General features: G+C 36.6%; 1 protein-coding gene across 1 annotated transcript in view; it reads right to left on the bottom strand.

Moving 5' to 3' along the window:
- Nucleotides 1–15,877, bottom strand: part of PRKN (parkin RBR E3 ubiquitin protein ligase) — a 710,634-nt gene that overhangs the window by 569,053 nt on the left and 125,704 nt on the right. The window contains exon 3 of the mRNA XM_039380803.1: nucleotides 11,198–11,361. Coding sequence (XP_039236737.1) covers nucleotides 11,198–11,361 — 164 coding nt within the window. The remainder of the gene's footprint in view (nucleotides 1–11,197; nucleotides 11,362–15,877) is intronic.

The following is a 15,877-nucleotide window of genomic DNA, read 5'->3' as shown; positions in this document are numbered from 1 at the left end:
AAACACCATTATCCTCAAGAAAACGGAAGTAGTCCCTTCCAAAACAGCATAAAGTTACAGAACTATAAGGATTACTGAGTTATAGGGACATTAAAAAACATATTTCAGCCTCCTCTCTGTAGTGTAAGAAGTCAGGACATGACACAGAATTCTTCAACAAGACCTCGCATGCTCTCTCTGATATGCACCTTTTAAAAAAGACATTGGTATGCTGACATTTCAAAAAGGATCAAGAGAAGCTACCACAAAGAGATTTCAAAGTGGGCAATGGCAAAACAAGGTTCCAAAGCAAACCTCATCCTTGTCTCATTTTAGGAAAGGTTATTTCTCTCTCAAATACTCTTTTTTCTAAACTCTAATGCAACTTCTCTCATGTAAGCAGCACTAGAAACCCCAGTGTTGACTAATAGTCTCCAGTACAGTGCAACGTTAAACCTGCGGATACTGTGAACTAGTGAATATCCTGCAGGATATGTTCTCTGCTGCTAGAAAAATTCAATTTTTAATTTTAACTATAAATACACAATACATCACACTAAATTACCTTACAATGGAAATAGCATGTTCCTAATGCAGTGAAACAATGGAACGTATGAAAGTTTCCATAAATGTGAACAAAGCGAACTCTCTCTCCAGTTCTGTATTTCTTTTATTTATTGATAGTAATTTTTTCAATATTTTCTATACCCCACAGGGGCCTTGGAAAGTCAATCCGTCTTTCTAATAGAAAAATAACACTTCTGAGAGATTTGAATTATGTCAGGAGATAAGTAATTCACAGATTGCTTTATGACTGACACATACACAACCAGAGACACAAGGAGATTAAATCCTGTGGCTACTTGAGGCATGAACCCATTCTGTGTCAATCTTCCTCCATTTGTTTCTGGAGGCTGATGCCATGCAGTGCTCTCCTTCAGGGAAACAGGAGAGAGCTTTCATTTGCATTCACTTAAATAGATGAGATCAGCACTGAATTCCATTGGAAATGGACACTTCTGGCGATCCTGCTTTTTTTACCTCTACAGTGATAAAGGATGGCATTTACAGAATGGTCCTCTGAAAAGCAAGTGCAAAATCAATGCAGGAATATAGTGTAGGAACTAATACTGTTATGTGCTACTGCATCCAGTTTCTCCACTCTTCTGAAATCAGAATTAGAACTCGTAGCTCTAATTCATAATAAGGCTAAATGCCTACTTGGTTGAATAATATTTATTTGACCAGCATTTCTGGTTGAAAATATACCCCACCAAATCAATGGTTACCGGTTCACCTCCCCAAATCTTGTTTCCAGTAATGTATTTAGAATTGCAAGCACTTCTGCACTACATAATTTTTCAATTGCCTTGTTGGATTATAGGATAACATTTCCAGTATCTGCCTTCAATAAAAATGGTAATAAATATTGAGTAGGCTGAGCAAGTTTAATATTTTGTTTCAATTTATTGTTGTAGGTAATGCATTCACCGCATAGCTCAAGTCAGGTAAATGAGCTGAAGTATTTCCTAAATTGGTTTCCCAGACAATAGACTGGCATGGATTACTGCTCTTCAGTTTGGATTTTTTTTAATTTTTTTTTTAAAATGTACTGAAAAAATTTCTAGTCTTTTTAACTTTTAAAAAATATTAACATTTTGTGACGTAGAAGTCTTTAATCTTATCTGATGGCAGTCTTAAAGAATCACTTGATTCTGATGACCCACTAAGTGGATCTACCACTGAAGGTAAATTTCTGTAATGTAATCACATCTCTTTTGAAGGTGATAACATGTTCTTCTCTGCTATTTTAGGTGTCAAACCTTGAATGCAGTTCTTTATATTGTCCACAAATAGCCTTACATCACAAATTATATTAACACACTGAAAATTTCCTATTCCCCCATTTATTGTTCTGGGTTTTTTTAAAAATATGGGCTTACCAGTGGTTGCTGTCAATTCATACGCTTTTGCAATTCAATTCCTTGTGTTTCCTTGCTCTTGCAGTTATCTATAATATATCTCAACCTTCACTTTATCTCTTGCCTATTTCCTGACTGGTAGGACAACCTCAGATACTTCATGAACCCTGCCATATAATAATTTTTTCTTTGGTTGCTCATCTAATCTCCTCACATTTAGTACATGCCATATAATTAAGCATAATTCTCTCTGTCAAACCCTTCAGATCTACCTGAAACCTTTTTAACTGAAATTCCAACAATACTTCAAGACTTCTGATTCTCAGTCTGGAAATGTCTAGATCAGCATGGCATATATTTCCACAAGTATCCTCTCTTCCATTTGTTATTGTTCTGTGTTGTTGTACCACTTCCTCAGTTCCTGTATGTCATAGTGACAGTAAAAAAAAAAAATAAATTATTTTTAGAAAACTAACACAAGTTTCAACTACCACTTGGTGACCAGAACAAAAATTACACCAATATTACAAAGCTGAGCATCTTAGCACATTCAGAAGAAAGGCACTAGAGTTTTCACTATTCATAAAGAAGAAGGGAACACTTTTATAAATAATAAGGTTTCCAATGGTCATTTTAATTTATTGACTGTCATTTATGGTCATTGAAACATTTTTGCCATAAAATTCTGACAGTAGAAACATTAAGATGCTTTAAAATTGGATTGATTCTTCCTTTCCTGAAGCTCTAACACGTTAAATTACATGTGCTTAAACTGTAGTAATAAACACACTGCTGTAAGATAAACAGTAAATAAAGACCCCAAATCACTATCTAGGGTAATGAAAATAAGGCAGGAATAAAGGTTATGTGATATTGGTTAAAGAGGAAAGCAGCTGCTATTGTCTTTATTTAAACACACTTGCACACATTTATTTCTTTTGTACGCACAGTTTGCTGCATATCTGAAAGATATAAATGAACTGATTGCTATGTTAAAGATGGCAAGGTAATACAGTAAAAATATTTTTATAGGATAATGTGAGATGAGCTATATAAGAAAAAAATCATGAAGTCAGAGTTCCGGTATATCACGCATACCAAATATACGACAATAAAACTTTTATATGTTTCCATCATAATGTTTTATGTCAAATAGTTAAGAGGGGAAAACTGTATTAGAAATGTTTTTGAAGTTTAAAAATGTTTCATTATTTGTATCTATTTTTGTATTTATTCTACCATAAAACTAGCAACTGGGTTTTTTTCAGTCTCTTCATGAGAAGTGTAACCAAAAAAATTGCCAACATTTACACATCTTTTCAAAATTACCTAAAATAATTACCTAAAAATTACCTTTTATACGTTGTCACACATATATAGACAAACTGATAGAAAGACATGTATGAAGTCCAATATCTCACAAGAGGACCTGGCTGTTCTCATGCCAGGAACACAGCTGTCTGAGATGAGATAGATTTCCCACAAGGCCTCCTCCACTACCTGTAGCTACTCCACTGTCCTGTAGCACTACAGCCTCCTGCAGACCTGTCAGCTTCTTAGTTAGACACAAGGAGATCAGCAAACAAGGAGGTCAACAGATAGCACAGAAGCACATCACCCAGTAAGAGACAGAAATCATAGGCAGAAGGAAATGTTCACTCTTTGGCAGGTAGAGCAGATCTGCAAGGCACCTTAGTTTTGTCATTCTCTCCCCCCATTATTTCTTGGGCTGGGAAAGGGAAAGATTAGAAAGAACTATTAGTTTCCTCAGTTGGTTTAACACTGCAATGCACAACAGATGTTGGATGGGAACAGGATTTCAAAGAACTGGAATTGATTGGAAAAAGCAGGAAACGTGGCTTGAACTGTGCAAAACTAATAATAAGAAAAGCAGTACAAGTGAAGAAAACACTGATCAATTTATTCAGGAACAGCACTGAAAAAGGACTCAGCAGAAACGGGAATCACATCCGTACCTCTATGGATGGGAGGTATATAATTTTGCACTGGCTAAGAAGCTTCCCCAGGACAGTAAGGACTGTGTATGTGCAAGAGAAAAGGGAGAGAGAAGGAGAAGGAGACAATAAGTGAGAGGTAAAATGAGCATGAGAGAATGAGAGGGAGAATACTGGCTCCTGGAAAGTCAATGGCTTCATTTTCACTAAATCAATGGAGCCAATGTTTTACGTGGAAAAATGAAATAACAACCTGCTCTGTATATGAGGAAAGTGCTTCATTTGTGGAACAGGTACTTTCGCTGCTTTATTTAGTCTAAATGAGGAGAGCAAATTGTATTGCTCCATTGTTCTCTTTATTACTGATTTTTTTTTTTTAAACACTTTACATTCATTTCTCCAACGGGCTTTTAGAGTTCATAAGAAAGCTTCTAGGAATTGTAAATTCGTCGAGGATTGCTCCAAGGATACATAAGAAATTATATAACTACTTTTGCTTCAACTTCTTTCCCTTTAAGCCTGTATTGGTGTTAGGCCTTTGCTGTCATAGTGCAACAACCGTGTTCTTTTAATTTATTCTCCCCACCTCCCCATCCCCTCCCCCATCAAAACTATGCCTTACAGGGATAATTCTGCCTCTCCTGGAGTAACGAGTATTTTCATTTATGATGAAAACTGAAACCAGATATGAAGCGCCTAAGTTTCCCTCCCATATTTTCAACTACAATGAGAAAGCTTGAAAAACAAAAATAAAAGAAGAAACCCCAGAACAGTTTATTAAATAGCTGTGTGACCTTGATAATTACCAATATAAACATATTACAGATGAGATTTCAGACAATCAGAGTTGTAAGTAAGCAGATTTAAGTAAGTAAAAATAAGACTAAAGCAAAGAAATTATTCCAAGGAACTTCATTCCACCTTTTTATTGAGGAGGTACATCTGGTATGCTATTTGCTATTTAAAATATATTTCCAACACTGAAGTTTACAGTTTTATTATCCTGACACAACATTCTCAATGTTAAAAATAACCCCCAGATGCTCTGTCCCAATTTCCCATTTCTTAATCCAGTATCTTCAGTATGTATAGTGTGAATTAAATCCTAATATTTTAGTTATGAATTAGGAAATACAAAGTGCCTATGGATCCTCCCTTATAAATGTACTCTACCAGAAGAGTAAATACTATATTTTTCTTTTGAAGAAAAAGAAGGAAGAAGGAAGGAAATGTCCCTACTACCCCTGACCTTCTGCTTATTCAATGATAGTTTTTGGTAACAGTGTTCAGTAGGCTAAACATTTTTTCACCAAAGCAATTTAGAAAGGTGACGAATGAAAGATGTGGACTGACCTTTCTCCTACTGTCACTATTTACAGATTCATAAAAGTTAGTACTGACTGCCACCACTTGAACAACTGCAGCTTTTTAAAGTTTTTTTTTCTTGCACTTTTTCTCTCCTGCAACCTAAAGAAGGATCCAAATCACAAAATGGACAAAATTGTAAACACATGAATTGGGTTATACTCATGATCAGGGAGAATGATTTAAAAAGTGCCTGTCTAATGCAAGCATGTAGATAGAAAACAAAAGCCCATCTAATATTAGTGCAATTTTCAAGATAATTTCATTCTGAAACACTATGTATGTCTTGAGAAGAACTTGAGTAGTTTGCCAGAGGAGTTTCTTATCAACTTGTCGTATTTCGTGCAAATAGTATTGCAATTTCTCTATCAGTCCAACACAAAGCAATGGCTCTTTTAAAAATGGATTTTGTAAAATTCACTTAATGACCCCAATGTCGGGAATTTTAACTGCTTAAGAGAAATGAAGTTTAAAAAAAAAATCATCTGCTGCCTGAACACATTCTCACATATCAGAAATTAATAACAGCCATAGAGGGAATAGAAACTCATAAGACTCCCAACTTACTGAAACTGTTAGCAAAGGGGAAAACAAAAGAAACTCATATTTAGAAACTAGGAAATTAATCTAAAAGGGCAGCACAGGTCATTCAGAAATATTATGAGTCAGTAAGATTCCTCTAAGAATATTGGCACCAGAAACCCTATGCCAGGGAACCATGAACCAGACTGAGCAGACAAGACAGAATTCATCTAGATGCCAAAACCCAGATATATGGAGAAATTAAATACAAATCTGTACAGACTGCACACTGCAGAAAATTTGCCACACTTCCTCCTCAATCATTAGCTGGCCAACTAAAACACACTAAGAAATGTCAGAAGAACAGAGAAGGAACCAGCAAACTTCAAGGCCATAATAGAATCTGCAGCCCGCTCAAACATGGCCCATTCACATTTCGCAGTTATTAAACTACTTGAAGATAATTTATCCCTCATTTAGCTATAGTTAAATATTTTTTGTAGCATTAAAAAATGTAGCATAAAAAGAATAGAACAGGAAAGCATTTAAAGTCAGAATGGAAATGTGTTATCAGGCTTGAAGGACAAATCTATTAATGCATTTAGCTCTTGATCTGCCAACATATATCCTTTTCAAGAGATACGGAACATCTGTAGACCTGAGCTAGCCCTGACTTAATATAACACTAAATATGGCTACACAGTACTTTCCCCATTTATTATGGGCATATAATACCATGAGGACCATCACAAGTCTTGAAAAAAATTTTTTCAACAGCTCTCTATTGTCACAGTGAGTCTGCAGCCATCAAAAGAAAGAAGAGTGGGAGGCACTGTTAGCCTCTCATTTAGCCAAGTCCACATTAGCTGGCACCACAGATGTGGCATCTCTAGATTCCTCTGTTACTATAATATATCTAAGAATTATTCAGCTAGCTTTTCCTATTTTGAAGAAGTATAAAACACATCTCTTCCAGCTTTAAAAAGAAGAAAAGATCCACAGGTCGATCAAATATTGACCAAAAATACTGATTCAGACACGCACAAATAAAATCATTTTCTCTCTTTGGATTTCACATGCGATGATTGATTCAGTCAGTATGTCTGTAAGCAAATCTCTACAAATAGCATTAAAGTATGCAAATGTTGGCTCAACTATATTCCGTAACCCACAAAACTGCTGAACATCAAAGTTGTTCCTGTGAGTGATTTGGTATCCCGTATATAAAACTGTAGATTGCAACACGAGGTAGTACTTGTGTTTGTCAAAAGACCCAATCCAATCTTAGTGTTCAGTGGTTTATAACTAAACATCGGGGTTTTTTTGCTGGTTAGGGACACATTTTGCACTGTGTCACCTGGTTTCTTCTTTGAACCTTCAGTAAAATGAACCAGGGAAATATAAGAACTGCTGGAAGCTCTGCTGTACTGAGCTGTGCTTAGAGTAAGAAAGTTGCCACACATTTAAGTACACAAGGTCCTTCTTTGATGAAATGCAATGTGGCGTTGTTCAAATACCTCTTCCTGCTAAAAAACAGCACCATTGCTCCTTAACACTTCTCTTCCTTTCTCCGTATAGATGATTATCTATGCTGCTACTCCAGTTGTGCCATTCCTTTTTACTCATTTCCAGTTAAGCTTGTGAGCTCACAAATCAGTGTTCAACAATAAATTCTAGTCATGTTTGTTTGTTTCTTGAATGTATGTATAAATCATTTTAGGCAAGCACCTATATGGATGGATGCAGTTACATGCAAATTCACGTGAAACCTATGCTCCAAACCTTGAGCCTATGCTGCAGTCAAATTCCAGCTAACATTGACTCAGAAGCTGTCTCAGTGGAGCACTGCCCTAAAGCTAACAAGTCCTTGCACTAATCATGTTTAGTCTTTCTCTGTTTTAAAGAACAGTTTTTTCTAGATTTACTTCATAGAGGACACACTGTAATGGTACAAGACTGGGAAATAGAAGACTTAATTCTATCCCTGTTTTGCTATTGACTATGGACAAATTAAGCTACTGATTCCCATCACATCATTTGTCTGCTTTACTCATTTACACTGTAAGCTCTGCAGGGCAGGGAATCTCTCTTGCAAACTGTTTGCGAAGAGCTTCCTCACACAAAGGGATTTTGAGTTCTTCAAGAAATGAGAAGTCTGTACTAATGTAAAACTGCTGCTATCACCAGTAGTAAATTTCAAATTGTTTGCATTGAGCAAAACTGTGTAATAATACATACTACCTACTTGGCTTTCAGAAGCTTTGCTAACTAATTTTGCCATTCTTGGAGGCAATGACAATTTTGTAAGCAGTCACTCCCTGTCAGGACACTTCAATGTTCCTGATAAGCAGGTACCTCCTGTTTATTCTGTTGGTGACTCTGTTATGGTTCTGTTCTACTTTCACTATTATTGCCCCAAGAAGATCTTACCACTATTCTCCCATACTCATGACAGCCTTCTGAAAGGATTTCTATTTTTTGGTCTATATTAATGAATTACTTCCAATTATTCTAAAGTGAACTGTAATCAGTAGGGAGCTCTTCATCATTGAAATGTTTAGCACCCTTAAAATTACACCATTTGCTACACTTTTAGGAAGCAGCTTATTGCTCTAATTCCTTCCTATGAGATTCAAATTTGCAGGTTCCATTCTTCATCCAGTCATTACCAATATTTCCTTAACATGGCTCTAATTTTATGATGTGTGCCTTAGTCATTAGCTTAGATACTGATCTCCTCTGTGCACAGTTGAATCGGTGTCTAATCTTCCTCTCTTTTTTCAAGGACAAAATACTTATCTGCAGTACCAAATTAAATGTCTCCCCACATATTTCACTTCTATCCTTCCTACAATATTTTATTGTTGTTCTTGATATCAAATTACTTTTTTAAGATCTCAGCTTGGCCCTTTCGTTCTTATAATAATTTCTCTTTAATTTCTGTCCATTCCAAAGCTTCATTTCTTTTTCACAAGTTTCAGCTACCAGGAAAGATTTTTCCGTCTCTCCAAACAGGAAAACAAACACAGCTTTCACATTCTCAGTTATGTTTTGTACCAGCTATCTGAGATACTGAAGTAGCTGTCAAGCCAAATCTAGTTGTTGTGTGAGCTGTGAAACCAGTTAAGTTTGCTATCCTGGAGTATTTCCTATATCCCTGCCCATACTTATGCAATTATTGCAGCTTTTCCCAGGTCCTCTATAATCTGATTATCTGTAATTCCATCAGTTCTCCTTCCTGACCTCTAGTCTTCCACAGTATTTTGGGTAAAACAGTTCAAAAGTAATTTAAGAAAAACAGAAGTACAAAATGGTCCTAATAGAAAGTCTATGTTATCATATAACAAAATAAAGCATCAGCTGAGTACAAACTAATATTATATTTTCTTGTTCTGATGCAAATCCATGGGTCTAGAAAACAAGTACTAGTTAATTTGCTCATATGTGATATTAACTCTGAAATTATAGATGCGACATAAATGCCAGCAGTTAGTATTTCACTAGTACCCAAGCTTTATTAGCATTCAGCTTCTTATGTAAAAAAACCAAATAGCCTGCCATAGGAACCCAAACACCTCAAATACTCAGCTCATTTGTTCGTGCTGACAAATTTCAAAAATAAATTTACATATACTAATATACAACAGAAAAAAATGCAAACATGGAAGCAAAGGAAGAATACACCTAATCAAATATCAAGAATAAGAATGTAGTTGATACACTGCCAATGATATTAATCATTGCAATATTTAAGAAACCTAAACACAGAAGTATGGATTATACCACCTGAAACAGCTTTTGAACTTCCTATCTGCTTTAGAAGGCAAGAGTCAAAGCAATAATGTCTACATCCAGTTTACCAAATAACAGAAAGTCTTGACTACACATGGTAATTCTGACATTCCAATGAAATTAAGCAATCAGCAGGTCTGTATATCTGGAACACAATTTTTAATTTACCCTGGCTACAGACCGTATGTTGTAGCCCACAACAAACATGGTTGCAAGTGTCAAACTGGGTTGAATACCTGTGTTTCATGCTGATATAAAATGGTAGTAATACCAACACCTACAGCTTCCGAGGAAAAGCCAAGTGATTCAGAAGCTTCTGATAGAACAACACAGACCCCCAAATCTAGCAACTGGCAACTGACAACTTCTACAATTCACATGATTTTTTTATTTTATTCTTACTCTGTCGTATATGTGTTTTCACATATAAGTGAAGCACACCGATGTATATGCCATGCATGCACGCATCAACACTTTCACAGCTGATGCACTGGAGACTGACAATTCACATTTCTATACCTTTGTGTGCTGAAACTCCCTTCACAAAACAATAAATATCCTACCTAAGGAGAAACAGTGATTGGTCATCAATACACCAGTGACTTTCTGTACCCAGGCTTAGCAGCCATTCTAAGTACAGTAATACATCTGAAGTATGAGTGCCAATTAATCTGAATAGTTCTGCCAGGGAGGGATCCCTTGTACAATCACCTGCACTACTACAGATTGCATCTGCAGCTCTTTGATACCACTGCAGAAGGACAGCAATTTCATTAAATCAGTATTTGCACTCAGTTGAAAGGCCAGTAGGTTTCCCCAAGTTTCCCAATTGTCTTAAATGTGTGATCTTATGCTAAACCCTGCCTATGAGAGTGAACTGCCAAATGCACATACAGGATAAACAAAAATATTTATAAAGTAAGTGTGGCTGCACTGGTGGAGATAGCAAAGAGCAAGTTGAACCTGTCTTTGAATGCTTACTACTGCTCACCACAGATGAACAGCCCTTTGCATTTATTGAAGAGGACAGTTCCCTAACTTTCAGAAGCTGAATTTAAGACACCTACTTACAGCTGCTCTTCTGTGCTCTCTGCTCCTCTTTCAGCTTTACTCGTTCATGAGTTCAGTGGTTTAGAATACACTTCTGTGGGCTTTCTGATCTGGAACCACCCCTCCAGCAGCACACACCTGTGCAGACACAGCAGCACATGGAGCAGCAGCAGCCCTGTAGCTATCCTCCAGGGGTCACAATTGGGTTACAAATTCTATCAAATGTGATGACTGTGCAGCTTGATTTAGAGCAATTTATTCACATCCTTCTTCATTAAGATTCAAATGGAATAAGTAAGATAGAAATTGAACAGACACAGAAATTGTGCATGGTTTGCTTCTGTAGTCAGTAAACATTTATTCACTAGGCACAGCTCTCTCTCGTGCTCTCTCTCTCATATTCTCTCTCTTTCCCTACCCTTCCTGCTTGCTGTTTTAATGCATAATTAAGAAGGTCAGAATTAATGAAGCAGTGTGGAGTAAAGTTCAAGGAATCCCCAGGCACTATTTATTCTATTAGATCTCAGGCATGAACATCAGATTGGCAGCATTAGAGGCAGAGGCAGTGTAGCTGGCAGCAGTCCAGGAGAGAAGCTACCAAGGGATTCTTACCTGCAGTGTCAAGTCATTGCTGAGCTCCCTCCCTGCAAAAATCACCCGCAGCTGGTCGGCTGGAACTCCCTGTCGCTGGGCAACTGCCTCCTTCAGCTGGAGGATGCTGGCATCCGAACCAACCTCCACCGGGAAGCCATGGCTGGAGTTGAACCTGACAAACACTGAACAAGAGCAAAAGAGCTTTTTAAGTGAGAATTTCTCATGATGTGTTTGTACTAGAGTGACTACGAGAGGCTTACTTTTCAATTTCAGGAAGCATGTACTATTTTCAGAGAAAAGCTATTAATACTCCCTTGTAGCATTTTTAAACTCATCCCAGAATAGGTAGTGATCACTAAATAAAAAACATTAGTTTCCCCTTGGCAGTATTAGCAATTACAGAGAACATTTAGAATCAGAAGAAATCCCACTAGGCAGCTGCCTAAGTAGCTGCTAGCTGGCACAAAAGATTTTCAGTTCAGTCCTAACCTTTGCAGCACACGTGCTTCCTGTGCCCCTCGTGCTCCTCCCCAACGCATATATCAAATAAATGCAGGAAACTGAGGTATGCTCTAGAGCCAAAATATATTAAATTATACAAGGGAAAACAATTCCTTGTTACAAGGCAAAGCACAGTCATATAAACTGGTTTCCCACTGATATAATTCGACAAAAGTAATGAGGGAGAGAAAATCACATGCTAGAAGACATCAGAATCACAGAATTCTGTGTTTGGGAGTGTTGTATTACAGCACGGTCTTTTCAGAGTTCACTAAAATATCTGCAGTACATAATTCCTGTCAGCATCCACCTTCAGTGCAGAAAATCACTACTGCACCAGTCATATCATTTTTAGAGCTGCAGCAACTGGTTTATACATCCAGAGAAGCCCAGCAAACAAACTCATAAGCTTCCTGCCATTCAGCTGGCAGAACTGTTTTTCATAAGGAGTCTGAATGTGCTCATAGAGCCCATGGTCAGGGGAATGACTACAAGAACTATGAAACAGGAAAAAGCCTCATTACATCCATATCAGTCATGGAGATTGTACAAACAGTAGACACGTCCCCAGTGGAACACTTCGACCAACACCTTCACAGGCAGGAAGCAAAGGAATTAGCAAAACACGATACAAAACAAAAAAACCATTTATATCAATTAGATAGTGGGTACCTGTCACCTAAACTGCTTGGGTATTGATTGCAACCACCAGTCTTTTTAAAGATTTATTTCTGCAGTATTTTAGCTGAAGATGTTAATCCTTTGCATTTTTGTTGACTGACAGAAGCATAAGCTCAAAAGTATTTATTCAGTTTAAAGAAATAACTATTTTTAAAACTGAAAATTGGAATTCTATGATTTTTCAAACATATAGTCTGCCTGACAACTCCAAAGGTGTCAGATACTTTAAGAACATTTGACTATGGCTGAGAATGCTGCCACTGTTTTGCTCAGCAGCCAGTGTTGCAGGTATTTGCAATTTCATGTTTTCAGTTCCGATCTGGCTAATCTTTAAGGGATAAGGCCAGATACTAATACAATTTAACACATCATTTTAAGTTTTGCACTTGAAAGCATCCCCTTAATGTACTAAAATACAAGGTAAGATTGCACAGTGCAGTGTCAGGCAGCTGCCCTGCACTGTGTTATGCAGCCTCCTGTAGTACATCTTGGTTTAATTTCTACTTAAAGGTGTTATGGAAATAATTGAAGTGTGCAAGCTGTGTATTCAGACTGCTCAGAAGAATCAGTAAAATTTGAATTTTATTTTGATTATTGTTTGGAGAGCAAAAGAGTATGTATATGGCAAAAAATAGTTACAGCTAATGGGAACTGAACAGTTCCCATCTTTCCAGGAACACTCATAATGCTCCACTGTAAATAACATTATCTGGACCAATAGCAAAATATACAGTTAAATCAATGGGGGAAATACTTTCTTAATATGCTATGCTCTGACTATCTCACTATGTTTATATATATATATATATATATTGTTAATACATGTATATAGATTACACTCACATACATACATAAAATGCACACATGTGCATCTCCAAGACTCCTTCCTAACTAATACATAATCCTCTTTCTCCCTAGTCTTACAAAAGCCAGTGCTATTCATTGTGGAAAAAAAAAAAACCAAAACCAAAACTCCAACAAAATCAGCAGGTGCATTGACTCTGCAAATCACATCTAAGAGGAAAGTGCTTGATAAAAGAAGCATAAAAAAGCATAATTTAAATTAATTAAAAAGCAGTACTTGTTTTTAAAGACAGTATAAATCCAACACACTTACTGGAAGCTTAAGTCAAATTTGACATCAAAAATCCCAGCACCTTCTCTCAAATAAATTTATTTTTATTCACTTACAACAGGTATAATCCCCATTGTCTATGAGGTATCAGAAGTTTACTATCACAATTCTTACCACATGCAACCACTGAAATGAGTATGAATGCAACATTTTGTACTCCAGAGCACAGAAGAGCACTGAAGAATGCTAGAAAAATGCCAGAAAAATGCTAGAATGCCGAAATTTGTTTGTTGGAAAGTTCTAATATGCAGATATTTTGCCCCTAAGTACTTTTACTCTATTATATAGTCTGCAATCCACCAACTCTTTTTAATGTAAAAGAACAGAAGAGAATTTTGCTTACTTGCACAGAGCACAAAAAGATTAAATATAAAAAATTCAGTCTGTGGAATAAAACCAGAATTTCATTAATACAGTATTTCAAGCTGTCTTTTTAGGAGAAGTAGATTTCTTTTCTTTTTGCCATTTCACCTCAAAAATTAAATAATATTCTTAGCAACACACGGTATTCAAGAGATCACAGGTGAAGTTATGAAGACATTTGAGACCTCTCTAAAGGGAGGATTTGAAAAGGTTTTGAATTTAAAGTTTCATCTGCTAGAATTTAAATAAATATTTAAATAAATATTGGCTTAACAAGAGATCAGAGAATTTACCTGAGGCCTAAACTGCTGATGGAAAGCCAAAATAAATAAACGGAGTTACTCAGATACAAGTACATGGGGCAGGTGTGTAGAGGAGCTGCAGAACTGCAAGAGAAGGCTGGAAGAAAGCTCGGGGGATGGCACCCCTGTCAGGATCTCAACAGGCCACATTTCAGAGCCCTGGATTCAGCAGCCTTTCTTCTTTGGCAAGCCATATGAAAAGTGCCAAAGACTTAATCCCCATTGTAATCCAACAGGTTTTCCGGTTCTGAACGGAGAAGATAAATATAAAATGTTGGAGAAGCTTAGGCCTTGCTTGTGAACAAACTGTGAAGGCACAGTCCTGATATACAGAATCAAAGTAAGTGAACTGTGCCAAGAATGAAAACAAGTTGTAGATGTCTTTACATTGCTACATGCAAAACACAAATTTCCTTTTTAGTTTTGACATAAAATAGCCAAGTCGTTTTCTTCCTAAACTAATGAATCACACACACAAAAAAGCTATAACATACAACATATAATCTGTGGCAAAAGAATGCACATATTTAAACTTTAAGATCTTATTGCCGAAGATCTAATTCTCCATTCTTCCTATAGACAAAACAGAATGTTACCAAAGTTTAACCCAAAGACGGTGTGAAATATGTGAAACTTCTTCTATTTTTAAAAGCCCCTTCCCTACTGAGGTGAGATAAAAAGACCTTTGAAATGTATTTTCCTAAGAATGGGGAAAAAAAAAAGTCTTGTGACAGTCTTGTCTGTGGTGATCAAATCCTTTGACTCGGCACAGGACTTGAGAATACAACTCTTCTCGGGTCAAAAACCTACATCTAGACTATTTCACACTTGAAAGTATCATCCTTTCCTTTTCAGTATTAAATTTGTCTCATAAACCATGATTAATAATTTATCCAGTACAGTTGACCAATTTAGTACCAATTAAAAACAGGAAAACGCACAGAAAGGAGAAGGTAGAAATCCAGAGAACATAAAATTCTTGCCCCTCTGGCAAAGTATTGTGGAACTGTTCTGGAAGTCCCTCTGTTACCACACAACTGTGCATCACCTCTCAAGGCACAGGCTGAAGGCAGCTGTTCCAAGTACTTTTTTTATTTCAATAAATAAAATAAAACCATATAAAACATATTTTTTGGATCCCTGGGGCTCTTCCATCTTCAATCATACAAGATATTGTTCTAGTATTTTAATCTTTAGATTTAATTAGCTTTAGATGCATTTGTAGACACTATAAACTACCAGTGAATATCAGTTGCTGCCCGAATTTCTACAACCTAAATTGTAGACATGCAATTGTAGGACATATGCGGTGTGAGAAACTAGCAGCAGAACACAAGATAATGGGATGGCACTACATCTTGTTCCACAACTTTTTATTGTTATTTTCTTCTTTTCAGTGTGCCAAGGGAACTGAAAAATGGGAAAGAAGTAAAGCAAAAGACTAAAGAGGAACAAAAACCAGAAAAAGATGAGTTGGGGAGACTCTGAGAGATGAGGTCAGGAGTGGAAAGGAATAGCTCAGAATTGTATTAACTTGTAATTGGTTTGTATTACACAGCCAGTCAGCACATGTTAATGAAAGTCCAATCAAAGGGTTAAACAACTTTTGCGAAGTTCTTCGAACTTTGCCTTTCCACAGCAACTTAAGCAGCCTGGAACTGGTACAGTCCTTTTCTTCACAGATCTGTGTATCTAAGTTTTGCACTGGAGTAGGAG

Source organism: Pipra filicauda, unplaced genomic scaffold (assembly GCF_003945595.2).
Source record: "Pipra filicauda isolate LSUMZ 115617 unplaced genomic scaffold, ASM394559v2 scaffold202_size1376763_pilon, whole genome shotgun sequence".
Classification (NCBI taxonomy): domain Eukaryota; kingdom Metazoa; phylum Chordata; class Aves; order Passeriformes; family Pipridae; genus Pipra; species Pipra filicauda.
Note: the sequence above shows the minus strand (reverse complement) of the source record. Positions and strands in the feature narration are given on the sequence as shown.